The sequence below is a fragment of the Taeniopygia guttata genome, chromosome 30, assembly GCF_048771995.1.
Source record: "Taeniopygia guttata chromosome 30, bTaeGut7.mat, whole genome shotgun sequence".
Lineage (NCBI taxonomy): Eukaryota > Metazoa > Chordata > Aves > Passeriformes > Estrildidae > Taeniopygia > Taeniopygia guttata.
In genome coordinates, this window is record NC_133055.1 from 6,947,510 (window position 1) to 6,975,138 (window position 27,629).

At 53.5% G+C, this 27,629-nt stretch overlaps 1 protein-coding gene across 1 annotated transcript in view; it reads right to left on the minus strand.

Annotated features, from left to right (window-relative positions):
- Positions 1 to 27,629, minus strand: part of LOC140680999 (uncharacterized) — a 206,132-nt gene that overhangs the window by 14,643 nt on the left and 163,860 nt on the right. Inside the window, exon 10 of the mRNA XM_072919905.1 lies at positions 14,585 to 15,163. Within this exon, the coding sequence (XP_072776006.1) occupies positions 14,585 to 15,163 (579 nt within the window). The remainder of the gene's footprint in view (positions 1 to 14,584; positions 15,164 to 27,629) is intronic.

The window sequence follows — 27,629 nt, forward strand, 5'->3', positions numbered from 1 at the left end:
GTTCAAAACTTGGACCCGAGCTCAAATAAATTTAAATAGCACTCTGGGAGCGCAAGCTGTTGCATTTGTGCAAAACCTTAAATTTACTGATGACAGTTTTCAAGAATTTGGTCTTTTGGGTTCTGTCCCAGGAAATTACTGTTTGATATTTGGATCTTATGCTACCAAACCAACTCAAGAAAATGGAAAATTGACAGATGACGACACTTGGTTGTCTCCCAGATCACCATTGTATTACGACTATTCAGAATATTGTAACAATTCGACTCAATCTGTGACACCGCCAAGAGGTGGTGCAGGAAAACTGCCCCCAGGAACCTTCCTCATCTGTGGGGACCGAGCCTGGTCAGCAGTCCCTCAAAATGCTAGGGGAGGCCCATGTTATATCGGTAGGTTGACGCTTTTTGCTCCCACCATACATCAGGTTCTCGAATTGCCTCAGGAGACTCAACGAGCCAAACGCAGTGTTCTCCAAATGGACACTTCATTTGATAACTGGCTCAATTCTTTAGGTTTTTCTGGCTGGGACAAAGACTTAATTTGTTTTGGTATTGTACTTCTTTTTATCTTTATAGTTATTTTAATTGTTATACCGTGTTTTTTACAGTGTGTGCAAAAATTAGTTAATCGCGCCTTCACTTCAGCCTGGGTAGCTCAAAAAGAAAAAAAGGGAATTGTTGCAGCATTTTTGAGAGAAAGAGGACATGAGTTATGAAATTTGAGCTACTCCAGTCTAGGCCTCAGATTTAGGCCTGGTGAGGCCTTCAAGCCTCTGACGCAGTTAGAAATTCAGAGCTTGTGGCGCAGGTAGAAATAGTCTTAAGGTGTGATGGGGACCACTGGGTTGTTTGGGTGTGAATTAGTATAGGTTTTATAGTGTAAGGTGTAGGCCGTTTTAAGGAAAAGATAAACAATATTAGTTTGGCAATCAGAGTGTCTTTGTTTTTGTAAACTATGTAGAAGCTTATATAAACTACCGCCTTATCTTGAATAAAGGGAGAACACTTGATTAACCACATTGGTTCAGATCTGCTTTTGTCTTGTCCAGCTTTCCATGTTTCTGAGATTCCCTGGCTTTTGGGATCAAATATGGACTGGAATCAAATATAGTCTGGGATAAAATAGGGATGGGGATCCTACAGATTGAGATCCTAGAGACTGGGATAAACTGGACTGAGATCAAATAGGGACTGGGATCAACTCGAGATTGGGATCAAATAAGGAACTGGGACCAAATAGGGTCTGGGATCAACTCGAGATTGGGATCAAATATGGATTGGGATCCTATGGACTGGGATAAATTGTACTGAGAAAGCCTGGAATGGAATCAAATAGGGCCTGGGACCCTATGGACTGGGATCCTATGGACTGGAATCCTATGGACTGGGATAAAAATGGGAATGGGATCAAAAAGGGACTGGGACTCTATGGACAAGGATAAACTGGACTGGGATAAAATCAGGAATGGGATCAAATAAGGACTGAGACCGTATGGACTGGGATTATATGGAACTTGAATTACATGTAACTGGGATCCTATGGACTGGGATAAACTGGATTTGGGATTATATGGAATTGAGGTCCTATGCAGCGGAATAAATGGAACTGGGATAGCCTGGAATCGAATGGCATCAAACAGGGCCTGGGACCCTGTGGACTAGGATTATATGGAACTGGGATCCTATGGATTGGGATAAAAATAGGAATGTGATCAAATAAGGACTGGGACCCTATGGACGAGGATAAAATGAAGTGAGATTAAATAGGGAATGGGATCAACTAGAGATTGGGATCCAATATGGACTGGGATCCAATGGATTTAGATAAAATGTACTGGGATTATATGGAATTGAGATCCTATGGAACGGAATAAACTGGACTGGGATACCCTGGAATGGAATCAAATAGGGCCTGGGACCCTATGGACCACGATTATATGGATCTAGGATCCTACTGACTGGGATAAACTGGAATGGGATTCTATTGAACTGGGATCCTATGGACTGGAATAAAAAAGGGAATGGGATCAAATAAGGACTGGGACCCTATGGACAAGGTTAAATTGGAGTGGGATAAAATAGGGAATGGTATCAGATAAGGACTGGTGCCTTAGCGCTCTCTCTTGTCCCCCTTTTCGTCCCAGCTAGCTCTGTGAGGGGGGGGGAGCGCTGGCAACTTCCGTGTTTTCCGGTGAACCCTCGCGGGTATCTGCCGGTGCTGCGTGGGTTTGGGAGCTAGGCGAGTCCCGAGGCGAGTAAAAGGAGAGAGACTTTTTCCCCCGCGGGCGATATCTCGGTTTATTATGGCTTGGTTGGGGAGGAAAAAACCGAGAAGCTGCTGCGTGCTGAGTTCGAGTTTGTCCGTGCCGCCTGGCCGATTCAGGGGCGGGGCGGCGCGCTCCGACGCTGGCCGCGATCCAAGAGAGGCGGTGTGCAGAGCCGCGGCGCTGCTGCCGGCACGTGCGAGAGCCGCGGCGACCGCGGCAGCGGCGACAGCAGCGGTTCGGCTGAGGCAGCGATTGCGGGGCAGCCCGAGGCGGCTGCAATCGCCTGAGGCAGTGGCGGCGGTTGCGGCAGGGGCCGGGCGAGAGAGAGAGCCGCGGCAGCACGCAGGGATCCGGCGGGAGAAGAGGCGGCGGGCCGGGCAGCAGCAGCGAACAGGGGCCAGGCGGGAGAAAAAGCACCGCGGCGTCCCCAACCGGCTCTATAAGTACGGGATAGGGGAAACCCGGGGCGGCCAATGAGATAACGCCACGGGGGGACTTGGGGATAGTGGGGTGCAGGGGTCCAATGGGAGATGGACAGATGGAAGGGTGCCCGGTCGTCTCTCGACCCCGCCGCATGGCTGACAGATGGTCTGAGAGACGTAAACAAAGTGACTAAGCACTTCCTCGGGAAGGCAGACCGCGGGGGGAAATGGGAGAACCCGGGGGGTCACTTACAGAGTGCGGGGGGGATACATGGAATGACCTTATACATAATAGAACATATAATAACACAATTCCACAACTCCCTCTTCTGTTTTTCAAAAGAAAAGAACGGAAAATAACTTAAATGGGAGGTTTTACAGTCCTTTTCCCCATCGTTGAACCCAATGTCTGCTCGGTTCTTCTCTGGCTGTCTGTGTTGTGCAGATGTCAGCTCTGATGGGGCGGTGAAGACTGCGTGGTCGATGTGCGCGGTGGAATTGAAGACCTTTAAACCTTTAAACATTACTAAAACTCATAATAAGAACAATGAATGTTAACAGCAACATAATTCAGCATTCTGGGGAGGGGAGGTTTAAATCAAAAGGGAAAGGTGAGTCCAGGGAACTGTATGGTGAAAGGGAAGGCTCTGAAAGAGAAGGTGCTGAATCAAAAAGGAAGGGGGGAGACTTTCTCCGTCTGCGGAGGGCTGCATGCTTCACCTGAGGATCCTTTTTCTTATCAGTCTGGTGTTTGGGGACATATGGCCGGACAAATTTGGACGGGACCCATCTCAGGCCTGAGGGCGTGGACACGCAAGCGTATCCCCGTCCCCAGGTAACTAACTCATAGGGCCCTTCCAGCTGCCAAGTCTCTGGATTTTTGATGATCACTGGTGGTTTTTCCCTAACCTTGCTCAGCTCGTGGTTGTTAAAGTGCCTGGTGACTGGCGGGTTGAGGTTTTCAAAAGAACAATTTAGGAAATTCAGTGTAAAGAGGGCACGCGCGAGCCGAACTTGGGGGGACTCCACCTTCATAGTTGGTGTTTGCTGTTTCAGCATGCGTTTGAGACTCTGATGAGTCCGTTCCACCACTGCTTGACCTGTCGGGGAATATGCGATGCCAGTTTTGTGCTCTATTCCCCATTGCTGCAGGAAGCTGGCAAATTCCTTGGATGTGTACCCGGGTGCATTATCTGTTTTTATCAATTTAGGGATGCCCAGCATAGCGAAGGCCTGTATCAGATGCTTTTCAATGTCTTTGGCCTTCTCCCCTGCGTGGGCAGAAGCAAAGACTGCCCCAGAGAAAGTGTCCACGGAGACATGGACGTACTTCATCCTCCCAAAGGAATGGATGTGAGTAACATCCATCTGCCATACCTCGCAGGACTTCAGACCCCTAGGGTTTGCCCCTGAGCTCACCGATGGTAGGGGGAGCGACTTGCAGGACGGGCAGGTGGCCACAATGGCTCTGGCTTGGTCACGAGTGAGGTGGAACTGCCGGACCAGCCCGGGCGCATTCTGGTGGTAAAACTGGTGGCTGATCTTAGCCTGCTGGAACTTATCTGGGAGCGGAGCTACCTGAGCCAGGGCAGCAGCGAGAGAATCGGCACGCCGATTACCCTCTGCCAAAAACCCTGGCAAGTTGGTATGTGACCTGATATGCATCACATAAAAGGGTTGCTCTCAGTGGGAGACTAACTTAATTAGTTTCGAGAGCAACTTGTGCAGGGCTTCGTTGGACACACCCTGTAGAACAGCGTCCTGCGCTCTAGATACTACACCAGCCACATATGCCGAATCAGTTACCAAATTAAAGGGTTCAGAGAATCGCTCAAAGGCCCTGACGACAGCAGCCAACTCAGCTATTTGAGGGGAGCCTTCCACCTCCACAATGTCTGTCTCCCACTGCTGCGTCTGGGGGTCTTTCCAAGTTATTACAGACTTGTGGGAACTCCCGGACGCGTCTGTAAAAACTGTCAAGGCTTTGAGTGGTTTTTTGCTCTGAATTTGTTTGATGGACAATGTGAATTGAATTTCTGATTCAAAAATTTTGTGGGCTGGTCTCAAAACTGAAATTTTGCCTGTGTAGCTGTCTAGAGAGAACTGCAGGGATTCATTTTCCTGTAACAGATGTTCTAGCATGGCCTTGGTGAATTGGCCTGATTCCAATTTGATGGGAATGTGAATGCATTCAAAGTCACATCCAGCTAACTCTCTGATCCGAGCTCTTGCTTTGCGGATCAGTTCCGCTACTAACTCCTGTGGCCTTGTCATTCTCTTGGACCGATGGTGACTTAGGAAGACCCATTCTATGATGGAGAGTGGGTCCCTTCGGTCTTGGCCCTTGCCCTTCCTTGGGGTGTCTGTCCATTGAAATATCACACCATGGAGGTGTGGCAGCCTGCCCAATATGATGAATTTAAAAGGCAGGTCCGGATCATACCGGTGGGCCTGTCTGGCAGACATTGTCTCCTGGACCTTAATCAAAGCTGCTTGGGCCTCTGGGGTGAGTTCCCTGGGAGAACTCGGCTCCTCCCCCGCTTTCAATAAATCGAAAAGAGGGGCTAGGTCTCTGTTTGTCATGCCTAACCATGGCCTCACCCAGTTCAAAGAACCGCACAGCTGCTGGACGTCTGCTAGGGTCCGAATTTTGTTTTTGATGGCCAAATTTTGCGGAGTAATAGTCCGCTTGGTAATTTCCAAGCCCAGGTACTTCCAGGGTGGCATCTTTTGAATCTTATCTTCTCGCAACTCGAACCCTGCAGCAACCAACGCATCGGTTGTCAGGTTAAGCGCGTGTGTAAGGAGATCGTCATTGGGAGCACAAATCAGGATATCATCCATATAATGTTGGATGATCACGCCCTCGGTGGCTGTACGGACTGGGGTCAGCAATGAAGCTACGTACCGCTGGCAGATGGTGGGCGAGCATTTGAGGCCCTGTGGCAATACTCGCCAATGGTACCGCTGCATTGGGGCTTCTCAGTTAAGGGACGGAACCGAGAAGGCAAAACGTGGTGCATCGTCTGGGTGGAGGGGGATATGAAAGAAGCAATTTTTGATGTCAATCACAGCCAATTCCCAATCTTTGGGTAACATTGTGGGGGACGGCATCCCTGGTTGGAGTGGACCCATATTTTCGATCACATTGTTGATGGCTCGGAGGTCGTGGAGCAACCGCCATTCGTCTTTGACTGGTTTTTTCAGGACAAAGACGGGGGAATTCCAAGGAGATGTTGTTTCTTGGATATGTCCCTTGGCAAGTTGTTCTGCCACGAGTTCTTGGAGCGCTTTTAATTTTTGTTTATTGAGCGGCCACTGCTCTACCCAGATTGGAACATCAGAAAGCCAATTTAACTTTTGGGTAGGACGCTCCTCAGTGACCGCTGCCCGAAAAACCTGGGGGGTAGGAATGGTCAATGAGACCCCCCACTGGGCCATCAGGTCCCTTCCCCACAGGGGCTCCGTGTAATCCAGAACAAACGGACGCAGGTAAGCTGTTTGTCTGTTTGGCCCTTAAAATTTGATCATGTTTTTTGACTGTTTTGCTAATTGTGCCCCTCCGACACCTTGAATGTGTCCAGCCACGTCCTGCAACTCCCAACGTGACGGCCAATCCCGTGAGGGAATGACTGTGACGTCTGCCCCTGTGTCCAAGAGGCCGTTAAGCCACTTGTGCTCACCGCCGTTCCACATGTAACACTCAATTTTGGGTCTATCCTTCCCAATTACCTTGGCCTGACACACCTCGTAGATCTGCTTTGCGGATTTCCTCCACAGGTCTTCTGGGTAGACAGGGGCCCCAGATACAGGTATGGCCTGGGCGATGATTTGCCCTTTGGGAAGGTAGACTGGCGGGTGAGCACAGTGCAGCCACAGCACCAGATTTTTAGGGTTTGCAGATGTTAGATTGGGTGCGATAGTGATGTCGAGTGGCATGTATTTTGTGTCCCCAAGGACGATGTACTTACTGTGGAGTTTCCTCCAGGTCCCTGGGTCCTGTGTGTCGACCGTGACAAAGTGCCAATTGCTGTCCCTGAGCAGTAGGGGTTCAGTTAGGGCCAACCTGTATGGAGAGAAGTTGGACTGGGTGTTAAGGATGGGCCTGGGATGGTCGGGGTCCCGACCAAGCCATGCCTGTGAGATGAAATTCCCGACTCCCCCAACGCAGGCTGGTTCACCAGCTCTTGTTCCCCTATTGTGCAATTCGGTAATGTCATGTGTGGTATTAGAGTTATTGTCCTCAGGTGGGTATGCTAATGTGTTGTCCCTCCTGCCCCCTGATGTTATGTTTCCCACCAAATTTGTGTCCTCACGCAGGGAGGGACTGCGCTGGGAAATTAGTTTTTTGATTGTCCCCCTGGGTTGAAGGCACCTTGCCCTTGCTGTTGGTTTTCAAAACGTAAGAAGTCCTCTTTGAGGGGGCAATGGGATGCCCAGTGTCCTTTCTTATTGCAGAGGTTGCAGGGCTTTCCTGGGTGGTAACCTTTGGGTGGTGGCCAGTGAAGCGGCGTGCAGGAGCTGGGGCCACGGATGGCGTGTGGGCTTCGGCGAAGGAGACTCTCCGTGATGGTGTTTGGGTGTCCCCTGAGGGTCCTTTGATGGCAGGGTGACCCTTTGAGCGCACACGTCCAGCATGTCCTGGAGCGTTGGCTCTGGGTCGAGGGGCAGGCTCAGCATTGCCTGTCTGCAGGCCTCATTGGTGTTCTGCAGGGCGATTTGCTTCACCATGCCTTGCCTCAATCCCTCCTCTGGAACCTGTGCTTCAGCTGCCCTGTACAACCTGTCTATGAAACTAACGAAAGATTCCCGTGTCTCCTGCTTGAGAGAAAAACAGTTAACAACAGGACCACTGGGTCTTAACTTAAAAAATGCTTTTTCTGCCGCCTTGGCAGTTGCTGCCAGTGCCCCTCTTGGAATCTTTTCAGCCTGTGTTGTTGCCACGTCCCACTCCCCCATCCCACACAGATGATCAATGGTTAACATGCCTCCATCGGTGTCGGAGGTGGTCTCGGCTTTTGCCCAAAGTTGGGGTAATGTATCCCGTACCTCCCGCCTCCATGCGGACTCCCATACCAAAAACTCAGCTTGAGTAAGCAAGTACAAAAACAGAGTGCGAATGTCAGTAGGGATGTATTCGTTGGAGGAAAGTGTGACTTTTAAAAGTCCCCTAAAGTATTCACTTTCTCGACCAAAGTCTTTTTGGGCTTTGCAAACATCTCTAATTACAGCCTGTGGGATAGGGGTCCACTGTGCCAGGGGTCTGCCCCTTTGCCGCGGGGTGTAGGTGACTGGTGCGGCAGAAAAGGCGAGCGGGGGTTGCGGCAGGTCGCGGCTTCCCCCCTCCCCCCCCTCCTCCCCCTCCCCTCCCCTGGGAACTGAGGCGTGGGAACCAGAGGGCGGGTCGTGGGAACGGAGGGCGGAGGCAGGACCAGGGCTAGGGGGTGTGGCTGGTGTAACATCACCCCTAGGGGCGGGGTCAGAGGGAGGACTGCTGAATGATTCATTAGGGGAGGTGCCAGAAGGGGGTGGAGGGGAGGGGTGGGTGGAGAAGTCTCGGGAGTGGGAGGGGTTGGCTGTAGGGCATTGGGAGACAAAGCACGGAGGGAGGGGGATGGGCATGCCATGCAGTCCCCTCCATCTTGTGCCCTGGGGCAGGGAAGGGGATTATTTTGGGAAAGGTCAGGGAAAGGTTGTGGAGAGGGATCTGGGGTTTTAAAACTCACAACTTTACTACTATGGGGCAGGACTGTACAAAGAGAGCAACTTTAGGGAGGGGAAGGGTGCAGGGCGATGCCAGCATTGTCCTGTGATGGAACCTGGGGGTTGACAGAGAGGCCAGAATCTGCCTGCGGCTGATTTTGCCGGGATGCCTGTCTGAGAATCCCCGGGCTAGAGAGAGAGGGATAGGAGAGGGAGTTTGGGGGATTTGGGGGGCTTGGGGGGCAGCATTCGCCCTGGGGTGCTTCTGGCTTCCCTTCGCAGTTATTTTTGACAATATTTCTCAATTAGATTGCCAGATGGATGAAAATTGAGAGGGACTGGTCGTCCTTTTGAGCAATTTCTTTTTCAACTCGGTCCCAGAATTGAATTTGGTACAAATTTGCCTGCAAGATGTCCTGGAAGGACTGCAGAAGCCACTGGGAAAAACGCTTAACGTCTGACTTTTACATCTCTTTCCTCCCCCAACTAAAATTCCTAGGATTTGAACGTAAATTCTCTTATGCGACACAGACAATTTTGCACCCATTATGTCGATGTTAAAGTGTGTCGCGAACCTCGCGGCTGGTAAAATAACAAAAGAAAAAGAAATACCTCTATGGGAAAGCTAGGTAGCCTGCCCTTACACACTCCCTGCAGCGGGAGACAAAATGTGGGATCTTATCGCCCCCTTGTGGGAGAAAGAGAAACCCACCCCAAAAGGAGAAGGGCGTACCCAGCCCAGGGGACCCCGGTAACTCACCACGGGTCCAGCAACGTCCGAAGGGGAAACGAAAAGTCCAGCTGCGAAGTTTTCGCCGTGGGGGGACCGAACTTCAGCGGTGCAAGCCAAAGCTGCCGGTCCAAGCCCTCTGGAAGCCCTGGCTCCTTAAAACAGAACCGCAGCTTGCGAGGGTGTTGTAACGTCCACAAGGTAAATCCACCAGCCTCTTGGGGCTCAGCGGTCCTCAGTCCGTGGCCTGGAGTTCCCAAGCCCCACGTTGGGCGCCACAACTGCCGTAGTGCTCTCTTTTCCCCCCTTTCTCCCAGCTAGCTCCATGGGGGGAGGGGAGCGCGGGCAGTCTCCGTCTTTTCCGGCGAGCCCTCACGGGCGTCGGCCGGGGCTACGTGGGTTTGAGAGCAGAGGCGTGTCCCGCGGCGAATAAAGGGAGAGAGACTTTTCTCTCGCAGGCAGAATTCCGGTTTATTGCAGTTTGGCTGGGAAAGCAAAAACCGAAAAGACTGCGGCGTGCCGCGCTGGAGTTTGTTTGTGCCGCCTTGCCGGTCAGGGGCGGGGCGGCGCGCTCCGGAGCTGGCCGCGAGCCAGGGGAGGCGGCGCGCGGGGCTGCGGCGCGGTGGCCGACTCACGCGGGTGCCGTGGCGGGAGCGGCGGCAGCGGTCGGGGAGCAGAGCAGCCGCAGCGGGGTCGTCTGGAGCGGCGGCAGCGGCGGCGGCAGCAGCAGCACACGGAGGCCGGCAGAGAGAAAAGCCGCGGCGGGGGAGCGGGGCGGCAGCAGCACGCAGTGGCCGGGCGAGAGAAAAGCCCGGGGCGTCCCCAGCCCGCAGGTTAAGTACCGAACAGGGGAAACCCGGGGCAGCCAATGGGGTAACGCCACGGGGGGTCTGAGGGCAGTGGGGTGCAGGGGTACATCCAATGGGGGATGGACAGGTGGAGGGTCCCAGGGCATCTGCAGACCCCGCCGCGTGACTGACAGATGGCCTGAGATGTAAACACAATGACTCTGCACTTTCCCGGGAAGGCAAACCGCGGGGACAGATGGGAAAACCCGGGGGGTCGCTACAGAGCGCGGGGGGGTACATGGAACGAAATTATACATAATAAAACATATAATAACACAATTCCACACCTGAGAGACACCTGAGGGACACCTGGCACACCTGGCACACCTGGGCACAGGTATATCACACCTGAGTAACACCTGAGTGACACCTGAGTGACCCCTGGGAACAGGTAATGTTACACCTGGGGACGGATGTCACACCTGGGTGGGTGCAGGGAGACAGAGCCACCTGTGCAGGGACACGGTGATGTCACGTGTATGACATCATCAAACCTGGGGGATGAGACAGCTGGGGAGGGGGGGGAACATCACAACATCACAGCTGCTGAGGTGACACACACAGCAGGAGCCCCAAGGAACACCTGGATCCCCCCAAATTACACCTGGGACACCCCCAAAACCACCTGGAAATGCCTCAGGGACACCTGGATCAACCCTGGGACATCTGAACTTCCCTCAAGGACACCTGGATCCCCCCAAAAACCACCTGGGCCTATCCAAAAACTACCTGGACCCACCCAGGATCTCCTGGACCCACACAGGGACAGCTGGACCCGCCCCCCAAACTCACTGGGACCCCACTGAAACTCACCTGGATCCCACTCTAAATCCACCTGCGACCCCCAAAACGCACCAGGACTCCCCCAAAACCCACTTGGAGCCCCCCAAAATCACAGGTGTGGTCCTGCTCCCCCACTTCCCTGGGTTTGAATTTTTGGGTCGATTTGTGGCGATTTTTGGTTTCCATTGATAAAAATCTATCGGGGGGTGGGGCCAAGGGTCATTTGGGGTGGGGCTTCAGGAGGGGGCGGGGCCAGAACCGGGAGCTGGGAACGGGGAGGGGCGGGGCCTGAGGGGGCGGGGCAATCGGTAGGCGTGTCCAGCAGCAAGGGGCGGGGCCAAAACACGGGGCGGGGTCTAAAGAGGGCGTGGTCAGTGTCTGGGGGTTCATCCTGCCCGCTCCTACCCCCCCAAATTCGCCCGGACCCTCCCTCACCGCCCCGCCCCCACCCATGGGACACACCCCGAAACCTCCCCAGCCCCTCCCCCCTCGGCCCCCCTGAGCTGTTTTCACCTGGCAACCCCCAAATCTTTGGGAATTCTCACCTGGGACAGCCTAAAGCTCACCTGCACCCCTCCAAAATCTCCTCAGGACCCCGCAAACCTCACCTGGGACCCCCAAACCTCACCTGGAACCCCCCAAATTCTCACCTGAGACCCCCAAACTTCTCCTAGGACCCCCAGACCTCACCTGGGCAGCTGGGAAACCCCAAATCCTTGGGAATTCTCATCTGGGACCACCCAAACTTCACCTGGGACCCCCCAAACCTCACCTGGGACACCCAAAACATCACCTGGGACACCCCAAACCCTCACCTGGGATCCCCCAAAGCTCACCTAGGACCTCCTCAAAATCTCAGGATCCCCCAAAAGCGGTCAAAGGTGGGGCAGGGCCGGGGCAATGACGTCACCTCTTCCTGTTTCCCCTCTCCGGCCGCGCCACGTTCCCGCGTGTCCCCAACTGTCCCCGGCTGTGTCCCCTCCCCGGAGTGTCCCCAGCGGCCATGGAGCCCCGCGAGGTGTGATAATCCCGGGAGGTGGGCGGGAGGGGACAGGGGGGACACAGGGGTGGCAGAGGGGACAGAGGGGTGGCAGGGGGCTGGAGGGGACAGAGGGTGGTAGGAGGGAACAGGGGGGGACAGTGGGAGACGAGAGGGTGACAAAAGGGACAGAGGGGACAGCAGAGCCCTCCAGGGAGGGGACAAACGGGACCACAGGAGGGCACAGGGGCCACTGTAGGAGGCCACAAGTGCCACCAGGCCCCTGACACCTCTCCTGTCCCCTCCCCAGCTGTCCTCCCACCAGCTGCTGGAGGCGATGGTGGTCATGGTGGCCACACTGGGCGAGCTGGTGGCCACCCTGAGAGAACTGATGGCCACCGTGGCCAGGCTGCACAGGGACATGCTGTTGGCCGTGTCCCCAGAGTTCCTGCGGGTGGCTGTGGGGACCTTGATCTTTCACTTCCAGGACGTCCTGCGCCACTACCGTGTCCCCTCCCTGGGCCACCGCCCTGTCCCCTCCCTGGGCTGGACCCTGGCCAACCTCGGGGACACCCCAGGGACCACCTGGGCCTGTGTGAGAGCCCTGGCCAGCGTCAGGCGTGTGCTGGACAGGCTCATGGACAGCTGGGCCCGGCTGGCCAAGGCGGCCACCGAGCTCCGCGACGCCTGCAGGGATGTGGCCACCGGGAGGGGACAGCGGCTGGAGCTGTACCTGGGGCTGCTGGGGGACTTGGTGGCCACGTGTGACGAAGCCACCGCCTTCCCCCGGGAGCTGCAGCGCCGGCTCAGGGACATCGAGGCTGCCCTGGAGGGGACAATGGAGGTGTCCCGATTTTCGTGCGGCCTTGGTGGCCACAGCAGCCGAGGCTGAGCAGCTGTGGGAAGCCAGTGCCCGCCTGGCCACACGTCACCTGCTGGGGACACTTGGGGACATCAACACCCTCTTCTTCTGTCCCTCTCCTGGCCATGGTGGCTGTGCAGTGGCCGAGCGGTGCCAAAGAGCCATGGAGGACATCCCGAGGCTGCTGTGCACAGAGCAACATCACCACTGGGCCGTCATCAGGCCGGTGTCACCTCTGCAGAGACTCGGGGACATTCTGAGGGCACTTTGGGAGCACTTGGGAACACTTTGGGAAGGTGTGTGGTGATGCCGGTGGGGGCGGGGGGGTGAACGAGCCTCCCCTCAGTGCCTTGCAGGAGACCCGGCTGTGATTTGGGGCCGGGGGGGTCCCCAGGCAACCCCCGCTGCTGAGCACTGACCCTGCCCCGGGGGGCACCGGGACCCCCCAAAAACCGCACCTGCACCCCCTTCAGTGCCCCCGAACCCCCCTCGAGCACTGACCCCCCTCACCGGGCACTGGGACGAGTGGAGACCCCCTCTCGGTTTTCTGGGGGTTGAGATGACCCCGAGATTGTGAAAAGTCCTTTTCTCCCAGCCCGCGCGGGCAGAGAAGGAGTTGAGATGTGGAGCTTTGCTTCTCAAGGCCGTTTATTCTCCCTTTTCTCTAACAGCTTTGTCCGCTCTGCTGAGCTCTGTCTAGCAGGTCGGTCTGTGGCAGTCTCCCTGCCCTCAGTGCGCTGTTTGCCTTCTACACTAAAAACTACCTGTACTGTGTTTACAATAACGTGCCAATATCTATCATTTATGTTGGACAGCGTGTCTCTACCTTCAACCAACAGAAAAGTGTCACCATCACAGCAAGACATGGAGGGCAAAAAGAAGGAGAAGAAGGTCAGGACACACCCAGATCCCTTCACCTTGTCCCATTGAACCCCGTATTTTAAAATGTTAAAATTCTACTTTTCCACCCTGTGTTAATTCACCTACCACGCTACTCAAACCCTTGTGCCTTGTAATTCCTCATACAAAGTTGGCAATTTTCTCCAGGGGCTAAAACCAAAGCCACCGGTGTTCTTGACACCATGCCAAGGTCTCCGAGGCCCCTGCCAGGGTCTCGAGCCATCCAGGCAGCCAGAGGGATGTCCTGGATTCTGACACCCCCCAATTACCGAGCAGTGGGAGCCCCCCGGGCACTGCCCCCCCCTTCACCAAGCACCGGGATAGGGACCGGACCCCCCTCGAACCCTGGGAACCCCACAAGCACCGGGACCCCCCAGGCAGCGCCACCCCCGTGCACCGGGACAGGGACCGGGCCCCCCTCATGCACCAACACCGCCGAGCACTGGGCCCGGACCCCCTTTGTGCCCCCCATCCATGACGGAGGTTCCATCCCCTGTGCTTTGACCCCCCAGAGCCGCGGGACCCCCAGGAACAGTGCAGGGACTGTGGGGGACCCCAAGGGCTGGGGGGACACGAGGGCTTCACCAGCACTAGGGGAATCCCTTAGGGTTTGGTCCTCCCCCCCCCCCCGTTATCTCCCAAGGCCCCCTATTATCATGAGGGTCCCCCCCAATTTACTGGGATCCCCCCATTCACTGCTTCCCCCCTTCACCAAGCCCCCAAAATCGCTGGAAACCCCCGAGCTATGAGCCCCCCCCACAGTGCACCAGGACCCCCCACTCACCTCCCATCCCCCATCCATGGGAACCCACCCAAATCACAGCAGCACAAGGAGAAGAAGCCAACACCTTCCCCACACCCAGCATGGATCACCAGGACCACGGATCAGCAGGGCTCTGCCCCACGGGGGTCACTGGGGATCATCCAGCCCGGATCCTCCCATGGGGGATGGAGCTACAGCAGCACACCAAGCTCTTCCCTCACTCTCTTCCCTCACTCCAAGCTCTTCCCTCACTCTCTTCCCTCACTCCAAGCTCTTCCCTCACTCAGGGCACTCACAGGGCTTCCCTTACTGGTGCCTCCGTTGGTGCTGGGTCAAGTGAGAGCTCCTGGAGAAGCTCTTCCCACACTCCCCACACTCGTAGGGCCTCTCCCCTGTGTGGATGCGCCGGTGCTCGGTGAGGTGGGAGTTGCGGTTGAATCCCTTCCCGCAGTCGGGGCAGCGGAAGGGCCTCTCCTCTGTGTGAATCCGCTCATGTACAAGGAGATGGGAGCTGGTCCGAAACCTCTTCCCACACTGGGGACACTCGTAGGGCCTCTCCCCGGTGTGGATGCGCTGGTGTGTTCTCAGGGCTGCGCTCCACCCAAAGCTCTTCCCACATTCCAAGCACTCATAGGGCCGTTCCCCAGTGTGGATCACCTGGTGCACCATTAGGCCAGACATGTCTCTGAAACCCTTCCCACACTCCCCACACTCGTAGGGCCTCTCCCCAGTGTGGATGCGCCGGTGCAGGGTGAGGCTGGAGTTGCGGTTGAAGCCCTTCCCACAGTCGGGGCAGCGGAAGGGCCTCTCCTCTGTGTGAATCCGCTCATGTAGGAGGAGTTCGGAGCTGGTCCGAAACCTCTTCCCACACTCCCCACACTCGTAGGGCCTCTCCCCAGTGTGGATCCTCTGGTGCACGATCAGATGGGATCTCCAGCTGAAACCCTTCCCACATTCCAAGCACCTGTGGGGCTTCTCCCTGCCATGAGGCTTTTCCACCAGCTCTGAGCTCTGGCTGGATCTCCGCCTGCCTTCCTGGCTCAGGGGGGCTCTTTCCTCCCCGCAGCTCCCTGGGCTGGGTTTGCAGCTCCTCCTCCTGCAGCATCTCCGGGGCTTTTCCTCCTCCTCCATCCAGACACGTCCAGGGAATGAAAAATCCTGGTTTGGGGTAAAAAACAAGAGGAGAGCACCTTGGATTGGAGATTCTTCCGTGCTTCAGTTCATCTCAGGAAGTCATTGGGAATCTTGTGTCTGTAAGAACCGCCAAAACATCAAGATTCAGCCCCAAAATCCCACAAATTTCAAGACACAGATCAAAAACTCCCCAAACATCACAAGTCAGCAAAAACCTCCTCAGAAACATAAAGATTCAGCTGCCACATAAAACCAAAGCACCAACATTTAGCCCAAGAAAGCTCAGAAACACCAAGATTCACCTTGTGAAAATCCTGGATCCCCCTCCACAGTCACCTGCTGCATGTGGGGGGAGAAATGCTCCTGGGGCTGGGGGGAGGCTGCAGACACAGGGAGGGGTGGAACCTTCTGCTGCTTCCTCTGTCTGCTCCTCCTCCTCCTCTTGTATATCTCCTCTTCCTCACACTCCTCTTCCTCCTGCTATTCCTCCCCCTGCACAATCCCACCCTCTCCTGCCACCTGCATCATTTGACCATTTTGTTCCTCAAGCCTGCTTCTCCTTCCCTTCTCCTCCTGCCCCCAGGCCCAGCACCCACTGCCGGCTCCCTCTTCCCCCCAGACCCACAGCATCCCAGCCGAGGGGCAGGGATGGAGCTGGGGCAGGTCGGGCTGGGGCAGCGCTGGGCTCTCGGCCGCTCCCGCCCGCACTCGGTCCCCACTGCAGCCGCTCCCGCCAGGACAGTGCGGGGGGGCCCGGCCTTGGCGCTGCCCCACTCCCACCTCCCCAAATTCCCCTCGGGGGGGCGATGGGGCCGAGGGGGGGAGTCCAGTTGGGGAAGGCTCAGAGGGCCAGGGAGCTGTAAACAAGGGAGTGACAGGAGAAGGAATCGGTTTCAGAAAATGTTATCAGTTAATGACACAGACTGATGCTCAGCCAAGGTCCTGCTCAGTTCATGAACTTCCAGAGGAACAACAAAGACTTAACAGAGCCATGAATATCATTTGCTATATAAAAGCAGGGAGGATATTAAGGGAGTATGTAGTAGGTGGATTGGGAAGTCTGTAGCTCTCAAATACTTCAGCCAGTGGGGAAAGCAGAGGGAGATGTGGCCAGGAGAATTAGGGTGAAAAGGAGGCTGTGTCCTCCAGCAATTGGAGAGATCCCATGGGGAATGTCCCATGGCCTCTCCCATTTTTAGGAATGAAATTAGTTTCACAGGACTCCTCTGTCTGCTTTGTGGACAGAATCCTCTGGTGATGTCAATTTTCCTGCACACCCTGGGGCAGGGAGTGCAGCTGAAGGTGCCTCACCCACTTTGGGTGATCGGCTCCCTTGGCTGGCGGCGGCACCAGGGATTGATTGGGGACCCGGGAGTGACCAGGAGACAGACGAGTGACACATCGGGGGGGTCTGTGAAGAGTCAGCAGGGAGAGAGCACTGAAAATCTCATCAGTGAGTGCCCTGGGATCTTCGGGGAGTGAACATGGCAGGGCACCCATGGAGGGGAGAAAAGGGAAAGCCAGGGAGGGGTCCTGGCCAAAGGGATGATGATCCCAAAATGTCTCTGAAGGGTCCCTTGGGAGAATGCTGAGGTAGTTTGCACATTCCCCCAGAGGTAATTAAGGACATGGACACCCAGGGGGGCAATAAGGGAAGGGGAGAAGGGATTTGGACAGCAGGGGATGGATGGTGTTGGTGTGCTGGGAAGGGATCAGGTGAAGGGGAGTGTGCAGCAATATGGTTCAGGCAAGAAGCAGCAGGAGGAATCTATGCGGTAAGAAAATGGATGATGGAAAAGAGGAGGAAGAGAAAAATACTCAGGATTGGGATGATTTACAGCAGGGTCTTATCCTGACAATTTGCCAGCTGATACTTTGAATTCCCAGTTTCCAGGAGAGGAAAAGCAGGAGGTCAGGATGTCAGGGGTTTCTCTGTGGTGGGCAGCGGCAGCAGCGGGCGCAGAGGTGCGGGACCGGGAGCAGGGCTGGGGGCCTGTGGGGAGCTGCGGGGCCGGGCCGGGGCTGTGGGGCAGCCGGGGCTCAGCGCCGGGCGCTGCCTGACCCCACCAGCCCCGGGCAGGGCCGGCAGTGGCCCCCGGCCCCCAGGAGGCTGCGGGACGCCCCGGCCGCTGCCCGGCCCCGGGGAGCTGCCGGCCCTGCCCGCCGGGGGGGCCGCCTTTGGACACTGCGGCAGGACAGGCACCGGCTCTGCCACACGGGCTGTGCAGGGGACCCTGAGCACAAGGAGCAAAACAAAGCAACATCTGGGAAATGCAGAGTGCACATGGAAGGATCAGGATTTTCTGTTAAGGATTTGGCTTGGGTCCCTGCAGAAAGGAAAGATTTTGCAGAAAGCTCAGCAGCTCTCAGAGGATGAGCACCCACAGGCAGTGACCGGGGCTGCAGGAGTGGTAGAAGAAGGTCCTGCAGCACTTGGGCACAAAGGCACAGCAGCTGAAGGCAAGGAGGAATGAGCAAAAGGCCAAGCTGAAGGCAAAGGCCATGGCAGAGTTCCCACAGCCCCTGAGGGACCAACCCCAGGGCCCAAGGGGGCCCCAGCACCCAGGGGACTGCGTCGGCCACAAGCACCTGGCAGAGGCATTGCCCTCCTGGCCAGGGCAGAGCCCACCCAAACAGCCCCTGGGAAGGAGTCAGGGCTCCAGCTGCAGCCCACAAGGACACTGCAAGCACAGACAGCAGCACCCTCAGGAGGAGCGAGTCCACCCCTGCATGGACATGGATTGTCAGGGCTCTCTGAGCTCCCATCCCACCGGGGACCCACCACACTGCAGCCCTGGAGAACATCCAGGCTGGGTCTGCATCCAGAGGAGGCCTCTCCTGATGGACACAGGGGCCTCTCCATCCACTCTGAATCTTACACCTAAGGGGGGAACATTGTAAAGGAGTGTTTTCATTATTAAGGGAATAACTGGGAAAGCTGAGCTGGTGTCATTTGTTCAATTAGGAGCTGTGGGAGGTTAATTTGAACTAAACTAATATTTTACTCTTCCTACCGGGATTGTAATTACCTAGGAAGGAATTTGATGATGGCATTGTAATATTGTAAAAGGTGATACAGAGGCTATTGCTGCTGTACCTTTGTGTCAGATGTCTGGACTTTTTAACCCCAGACAGCCTCCATGCTGTGGTATGGACAGGAGAAAGAGAGCAAAACTTGAGAAAATGAACAACCAAAAAAATTGATGCCTCAGCTGTGGCTCTTCCAGACTCAGAAAAGAAATTGGAATTGCAGGGGAATGTTCAACAGGGCCATGCCAAAGGAATTTTTGGGCCAAAATGTTTCACCCACTGGCCACAGTGGCCCTTTGCCTGCAGAATTGTGTAGCCACAGCTTCAACGGGAACCGAGGCCCAAAACCTGATGACAACAGGATCTCCAACTGTTCCAGTCTGCCATCAAGTTCAAGCTTTGATAACCAAAAGAGCCTCGCAATGGATGAGCAGTGCTCGGTTATTACAGTGTGAAACTTGTTCAGTGGCACAGGAGGATTCAGAAATGAGGACAGGGGAAGGGTTTAACCCAGCCTCCTGTTTGAACAGCCCCCAGAGGGGCTGGGAAGAAACCCAGCACTGCATTCAAGTGACACAGCTCCAGACCCAGCCTGGGCGAGATTCAGGAGACATTGCCTGGCCTGAGGCAGAAAATGTCTTTGTGGATGGCTCTTCAAGGGCAGCAGAAGGGAAAAGAGTTCCAAGACACGCAGTTATTGAGGAAAGGGAATCAGACAAAGCCCAGGTTACCCACCATTGTCAGCTCAACCGGCACAGCTGTGTGTGCTTGTAAGAGCCTGGCACTGAAATGCCCTGAGCAGGAAGGCTTCAATATCTTCTGGTGACACCATCTCACCTAACAGGGGGGCAAAAGCAATTCTGACTGCTCAGCAACCACTGGATCACTTTTAAAGATATTTCTAAAAGAAATCATTCCAATAAAAGGCATTGAACATGAAAGAGACTAAGACAGCAGAACTCATTTTACAGGAAAGATTCTCCAGGGGGTTATGGCAGCTTTAGGAATACAATGGGACCTCCAGAACCCCTGGCACCCCCAGAGCTCAGGCTGGGTACAAAGAATGAAAGGGGAAAGAAAGAAACACCTTTGGAAGCTGGGGATAGAAACCAAGATGCCATGGGTACGGCTTTTGCCATTGGCTTGGGCAAGAAGAAGAGCCAGACCCAGGCCAGATATTCAATTATTTCCGCTTGGAATTGATCTCGGGAATTCCTTACCCTGGGAATTCTCCACCTAGTGCAGGGTGGAGATAAGGGATGCACATTTAAAGCAGTCTGTGGCCAGAATCCTGTCTCTGGTGCAATCTCTCCCACAGGAAGCTGGGCTGGCACAGAGCCTGCCTTGGCACTTTGCTGTTGCCAACATCCCAGCAGGACATCGGCTCCTGCCTAAGGAGTGCAGAGCAGCACCACTGGTGGCCAAGTGGCGTGGCCCGTGCCAAGTGGCCCCGAGGCCAGAAACAGCCGCCAGCACAGCTGAGCACGGGGGGGACCCCTCAGCCTCGGCTCCAGGTCTCTGCAGCCCCGGAGATTTGCACTTCCCGCCTGCAGCAGGAGGATGGGAGGCCCCCACTGAGCTGCACTGAAGGCAGCGCAGCAGCAGCCAGGGCTCCACAGCGGGGCAAGGCCCTGGGCCTGCCCACACATCCTCTGCTGAAATCCTCGGCCTGGCCACCCTCCTTTGGCAGCTCCAGCCACCGGGGACAGCCCTTGCTGCCACTGCTGCAGCTTCAGCGCTCTCTGGGCCTGCCCTGCCACAGCTGCTGGGCAAGAGCACGGGACAATTCCACTCTGGCTCTCACTTACACTCACACACTGCCCTGCCTGCCATGGCATTGATGGAAAATACACCAGCTCATAGACTTTAACATTGTTAACCTTTCATTTCTCTACTCAGGCTTGCTTTGCCTTGGCCCTGGGGAAAGAAATGTTAAAGGTTTTGTTAAGGGATGTTACACCACTCAATGGAGATGAGTTTAACATCTCAACACAATGGGAATGGCCCAAAAGATACCCACAAAGATAATGCCCTGCAGCAAAACATCAACCCCAGCAGCAAACAGCAACCAACACCTACCCCAGACACTGCCAGGGCTGCAGACACCTGGTCTGCAAAAGGCTGAGAAGGAAATCCAGCACTTCCCACCTCATTAACAGCTGAAGCAAAGAAATCTGCACAACTTGAAACTACAGAACATTAAACCAGTGGATTTAGATTGCTTTAGACTGTATTAAGTTAGGGGAAAATCGAGTAAAACCCATCTGTCATGGAATGATTTTCTCTGCACACCCGGGCTATGTGGAGATGGAATGATTTCTGTTGCACATCATGGCCAGAATAAAGAAATGCCTTTACTCTAACACTAAACATATTGGTGGAGTTTTTCTTTTTCCTGCAGCTTCAGTGCAAAGTATATAGCATGAGAATATTTTTTAGAATAATCCTACTTCTATGTTGCTGGTTAGGTTTGGTCAGGGATGTGAGAATGGGTTTTTACTCTGAGAAGAACGAGAAAAAAATTAATGGCCTTGGAACTTTTTTGTGTGTTCTTGTTTCACTTTTAGCGATGCCAAAATTTTGGTCAGGGTTTTTTGACATTCACCTTTAGGCTGCATTTTGCAAAACTAGAAGAGATTTAAAGGTGCCTTTTTAACTCATAAACATTAAACAGAGGATTTGAAGGGGAAAAAAAAAGCAGCAGGTTGTAGGGGGGCACATTTGAGGCTGCTGAAGGTTGCTCTGGAAGAGAAGCTGCATTCCAGGCACCCAGGAGAGGAGCTTTAGAAATGCAAATTAACACTGATGGGGCAGAGTGGGGACAATGTACCTGGCTCTTCTTGCCTGGGGCAGGAATTGGCTGATTCCCTCTGCCCCTCACCCCAAGCTCTGCCTGCTTGCACAGATGGAATCTGCACGGCTGAAGGCAAAGCCCATGGTGAGGATCTGACTCTGAAACAGAAATGGCTGAGGCTGCAAAGGGAAACAGCAAATGGAGAATGTTGTGAAAACTTCACTAAAATAAGGGGGAGATCATCCCCCTGCCCACATCAACATCTGCTGCCACTGTCTGTGCTGTACAGGGTGTATCAGAGCACTGGGGCTTTTGCAAGAACAAGTTCAGGGAAATTAGTTGGAATTCAAGTATTTAATGATGTAATTAGAAAAATGAAGTCATTGATGCAGCCCCAGCTTGAGGGAGAACCAAAAAATGGGGAAAAGATGAAGAGCCACCAGAACAAATCCTAAAACACCATGGACCAGCCCCTGGGAACCCAAACCAATTCATATCAGGAGACAGAGAACCCATTTAACATTTCAATGGCATCATTAGATTAAAAGCTGTCCTCAAAAGAAGAACCAACCAGACAGCTCCAGCTCCTGACCTTCCTGCTGACCAATCCACTGAAAGAGGAACACAACATTTCACCAGGGGATGGGATCAGATTATCTATGAGCAGAAAAAAAGGGAGTTTGTGAAAAACAAATGGCTCAAACTGCTGTTGGCAAAGAGATGACAAAGGAAAAGTGCTGAGAAAGATAACAAAGAAAAAAGGAGAGCAGTTTATGTATTGGTCCAAACATGGAAAGGATGGGAATGGGACACGCTTTCGTGGCTCCCCGGCACACCAGGGGTTACACGAATGCTGCTTCTCCTCTTCTGTGCTGCAGCAACTCTCATCTTTTTACCATGCTCCACACCTTGGCAGTGCAGCTCATCCAGCAGCTGAGCCAGGGGATGCAGGTGGCAGCCAGGCCTCCTGATCCACAAACGGCCACAAAAGGACAGGAAATGAGGGCACCGAGAATAATCCCAAAACCAAAGAGGACCCGGGAAGAACAAAACAGAGTCAAGGAGTGAATCTGCCTGGAGAGAGAGCCAGGCACTTGTAGATAAGGAAGTAAACGGGAGAAACCATCAGTTCTAATAAATTTCACAAATTGAGCCATACAATTTCTCAAAGTCCCGAAAAATTCCCGAACTTCCAGGAGAACAAAGGCTTAACAGAGCCATGAATATCGGCTGGTATACAAAAGGAGGGTGCATATTAACGAGGACAGGCAGCAGGCGCATCGGGAAGTCTGAACCTTCCAAGGACCTCAGCCCGTGGGCAAAGGCAGAGGGAGATGCGGCCGGGAAAATGAGGATAAAAAGAAGGCTGCGGACTACAACCATGGCAGAGAGCGCACGGCAAATGCCCCATGGCCTGTCCTCCTGCTCGGCAATAAAGTCACTTTTACAGGACTCCTCGCTCTCCTCCGGCCACAGAAACCTCCGGCGACGGGAATTTCCCCGCACGCTCCCGGCCGCGGGGCAGCCCCCTATGTCCTACCCACAGCAGCCGGGCCGAGCCAGCGCTGCTCCGGCAGCGGCTCCTGCCCAGGCCCCGGCGGGAAGGAGACCGCGGGCAGCCGCTCCCGCCGCGCCCTCAGCCCGGGGCCGGCACGGGCCGGACACGGCACCACCGACCCGCCGCAGCCCCCTGCCGCCCCCTCCGCCCGCAGCCAGCCCCGAGCCCCCGCAGAACCCAGCGCGGCTCCCACCTGCGCCGGGGCCGCCTCCGAGCTCCGCCGACGCCGCCTCACCGCGCTCCGGCCGCTGCCGCCGCTCCCGGGCCCGCACAGACGCTCCCGGCGCCAATGGCGCCGCTGCCCGCCCACGGCCGCCCTCAGCCCGCCGCCGGGGCCGTGCTGCGCCCCGCTCCCACCAATCAGCGCGCCGCAACCGCGACTGACGGCACCAGCGGCCAATGGCAGCGAGCTCGGGGCGGGCTCTGCGCACGGCCCAGACTCGCCCCGCGCTCTCAGGGCCCCCCGCGCTGCGTGAGGGCAAAGCCGGAGATGAGCAACAGCCCCGGGACGGGCCCGGGCCCGAGGCGGGATTGAGCTGCCCACACAAACAAACTTCTCCGCACCTCCCGCCACGGCTTTCCCGGCCCTGCGCCTTCCGTGCCTCTGGCTCTGCGGGAAGCCCGGGAGCCTCCCTTCTCCTGCCCCTCATTAGTGCATCGGTGCTTGGCTTTCATTTCCCCCAAAAAGGGAAACCTGCCCAAAGCCCTGTGGGCGAGCGGGGGAGGGGAGAGATTTCTGGCAGAAAACTCCAAAGACTCAGAGCAGGATGAGGAGAAGTCAGTGCAGAGCCTTAAATGCAGCTTTCCCCACGCCTCCCTGCTCCCAGCTGCACCTCCTCCCCCGGCAGGGCAGGAGACAGGGAATGGGGCCGTGCTCAGCTCATCCCCCGCGGCTTCTCCCTCTGCTCAGGGACAGGAGTCGTTCCCTGCTGCACCCTGCGCTCTCTCCCAGCCGAGACTTCTCCAGGAACTTCTCCGAGCCGAGTCCATCCCCTGGGGCACAGCCCCCTCCAAGTGCTGCAGCGTGGGTCACTGTGCCACGGGCTCGCTCCTGCCAGGCCAGGCTGCTCCAGCGGGGCCCCTCTGCCCACGGGGTCACAGCCTCCTCTCAGGCATCGCCGAGCTCCAGCCTGGCTCCTCCAGGGGCTGCAGGGGGATCTCTGCATCCCCATGGAGCTGCAGGGGGATCTCTGCAGCCCCATTGTAATATATGTTATGGAATAATTCGTGCTTATATAAAACATACATGAAGTCAGTTGTGCTTGTAGAAAAAGATTCTTAAAGTTTTAAATGACCTGAAGACCCAGCCGGGAAAGACTGGAAACCACAGATGACAGAGAAAGAAAGACCTAATTTACAATTGAAAACACGTGGCTCCCTGCAGAGATGGGCACTTTCCGGGGATACTCCACCAGACGCCCAAGCTGAAAAATGCACATATGTTAGTTTGAATAGTAGTGCTGTATTAACATTTTAATAGTACTGTAAATGTAGTTGTGTAGTTAAATTGAAGCTTTAGTAGTTGAAATAGAAACTATGTATCTGGGTTTTATTTTAAGGAATGACATACTTGCTTTGACATAACCATCACAGAACACCCAAATCTTCCAATGAAGAGGAATTTATGGTTTTCTTGTCAGAAGAATCTAATTTCTTCAGGCCTTGCTCAGACTCGAAGACGCCATGGGGATTAAAGGAAATAGTTGGCATATAACAGACAGAGTTTCTTGTTTTAAATAGAATGTATGCATAACCATGAAGGATATATGAATATGCAATAGTGTAGTTTTAAGGGTGATTCCTTTGTTCACAAGGTATGCTTGTTGTGGCTTAAGTGCCCCAGAGCATCTGGACATCCTTAATTCTTTGCTTTTTATTGTCTTGTAATTGTCCTAACTCTAAATTTTTATTACTCTAATTGTATTACTATTTTAATAACCATGTTATTATTATTAAAAATTTAACAGCCAAGTGATTGGCGTTTTTCACAATTATGGTAGCAAAGGATGGTTTTTAACACCTCTCTGCCAGGCCTTGGAGAGTCAGGGTGAGGAAGACGGGTCCTGCCCTATTTAGGCAGCCTCGCTCTGTTCCCCTGGTGTGTGACCAGACACAGGTTATGATCTATGGGCAAAAGGAGACAATAAAACAAAGAAAAGGGAAAGCATTCCCTAAAACCACAGTAATTAGCCCCAAGACTAAAGTGTACACGAAGATCCAAGACCCAAGGACAAAGGATAGGTGAGAATTTGTTGGGATGGGGCGGATAAGGGGGGAATGAATGTGTGTGACAGAAGCTGCTGGGTATCCCAGACTTGCCAAGTGATTGCTGTAGTCTCTCATGCTGCTTTTCGTCTTTTTCATGTGAAAATCGGCCAGTAAAGGGACCAAGCGAGTGATAAAAAAAGAGAGAATCCCTCCCAGAGAAACTGGGACTGGATCTTAGGAAGAAGAGGAACCCCGTGGAGTGCCGGACTGAGGGATAAGAGTGCCCAAGAGCATCCAGGATTCAAACCTGCTGGGTTGAGGGATTAACATTCCAACAGCACTCAGGGTGTAGATATGTAATGTAGACTGTTTGAAAGTAAAAAGTATCTTCTTGTTGTATGTGAGAGTTAGTGAAAAATAAAAGTGAGTAAATGTAGATGAATGGTAGTATATGTAATGTAGATAGTTTTTTATGAGCTTTTCTTTATCTCCTTGGAGAGAGTGTTAGAGTGTTTCCTGGCAGTCGAAAAGAGAGTATTGCAGAGAAAAATTCCTCACTTGCTGTCCTCCCCCTGCCCTCAACTCTATTCATATTTTGTCCATTCCCTCTTCAAAATACAGATTTGTAAAACTCATGCTCTGTGTCCTCAGATGGCCTTCCCAAATCAAACCTTGGCTTCGTTGCAAATTGCATTGCACTAACTAGCATTGCCTTAAATTTGTTTTGGTGCAGGCAGGGTCACTTTGGAAGTAAGTTGTTGTTTACTTTGTTCCTGCAACCTTTTCAAGCTTGTGAATGGAAAAATTGTGATAGCAAACCAAGTCTTTATTTGTGCACTGTCAGCTGTGAGTGGCTGGTAGCCTTGGTGGAGGGTGCCGTGAATTACAGGCCTGCAGAACACGCATAACAAAAGTAATTTACTTTGTAAGGAAGTTGAAAAAGGGGGGAGAGGTGATTGGCAGACTCACCTCTCCAGGATGTAGGATTAATGTTAGAAAGTGGACTGATATTGGAATGTGGCTGCTGAAATGTGAAGAGAGAAAAAGAAAGAGAAAGAGAGAGAAAGGGAGAGAGAGAGAGAAAGAGAGCGAAGGGGAGAGCGAAATACACCCCCAAGGTCCCCTCAGCCACAGCTATCTGTAAGTTCTCCCCCATTCCTGATAGGCAGAGTGACAACAAGGAGGGGGGGAAGTGGGGAAGGACAGAGTTAAACCCAAGGCTGTGAACAGGACCACCAGTAGAGAGAAGATCAAGGCAGAGATTGTGACTCTCACAAAGTGGTTTATTGTCTTAAGCAAGATTTCTTTTTTCTTTCTGATTGCTGTTGTTAAGAAGAGAAGGCTTTTGTTCTGAAGACTTAAAGTCTGTAAGACTAAAACAGTTAAATGTTACCCAAAAAGTAAAAGGCAAGAGATGTGATACATCTCATGTTAAAATTGGCCTGGTCTTTTTTATTTAACTAATTATAGCTCACAGGAAGAAGAATTGGTCTCTGCAAATATTAACACAGCTGGGTACAAGAAGAAGAAGTGGCTGTATAAAAAGAGTTTAGTTAAACTCAGAAAATTTTAAAGAAAACTAATGGTAAAAGCTAATGCAGTATTGTTTTTCTTTTAACACTGTGTTATTAAGAAATCCTTTCCAGGTACCATTAAAGCAGCAATCCAAACCATGGAAAGAGGGTGAATTCATGCCAGCAAAACCAAAGGACTTGTGAAGAAACTTGAGGAATGGACTATCACATCTAAACCGGGTGATACCAAATTGACTTCCAACCAGGACTGGGTGGTAATGGTTTGGGAAGACCCAAATGATCCAAGGCAGGTACAAAGAATAACACCTCACTGAGAAATAAGGCAAAGCTTGCATCACTGGTTCTAAGCCCTGTCTGAATAAACCCTGAGACGCCTCCGACACCTCCTTGGCAGAGGAACACTGCCACTTCAAACAGGAGGATCGGGAGTGTTTCAGTCAAAGAGTTCTTATAGCCTGGCCTCAGCCTGTGGCTTGTACAGGGAAGAAGGGAAATTGCCATCAGTACTATACTGTCTATTTTATTTGATTCATCCCAATACTGGACACGCTAGCTGGGTTACAAGTGAATGTTTAAATTATGAGAATAATTTGCATTGTAGCTCACAAAATCTATGTTCTTGTTGCAAGAGGTATCAGTACTGAATCAACTCCCTATGCAGATAGAACCCAAAATAACTGAAGTAATAACTTTGTTTTGTGGATGGGAATTATTAGTGCCTGTTGAGTGAGAGATACCTGAGGAACGGTGGGAAGCCACAGTTAAGGAGTGTCGAAAAGGACTTGCCTAAAACAATGAGTAAAAAGGAGTGACAAGGGAAACAGAGGGCAAGCCTGGACTGAGCACTGTGCTCACCACCGAGAAGATCACACGTACCTGCTGTGGGAAGCAACCCCACAGGCAGGGGAGGTGGGGGTATAAGCCATGCCAGACCTCTGTCATTCCTGTTTCTGTCTCTCATTTGTTGTCTTTTCCCTTCTGAGATACCAGCAAGATCGTGTCCCAAATGCTACAGAAAGTATTACACAGAAAGGAACCAAAGTTCCTTTTTGTTACACACACCCATGTCAACAGCCACAGACCCACCCAAACTGAGTACCTGCAGGCAAAATGG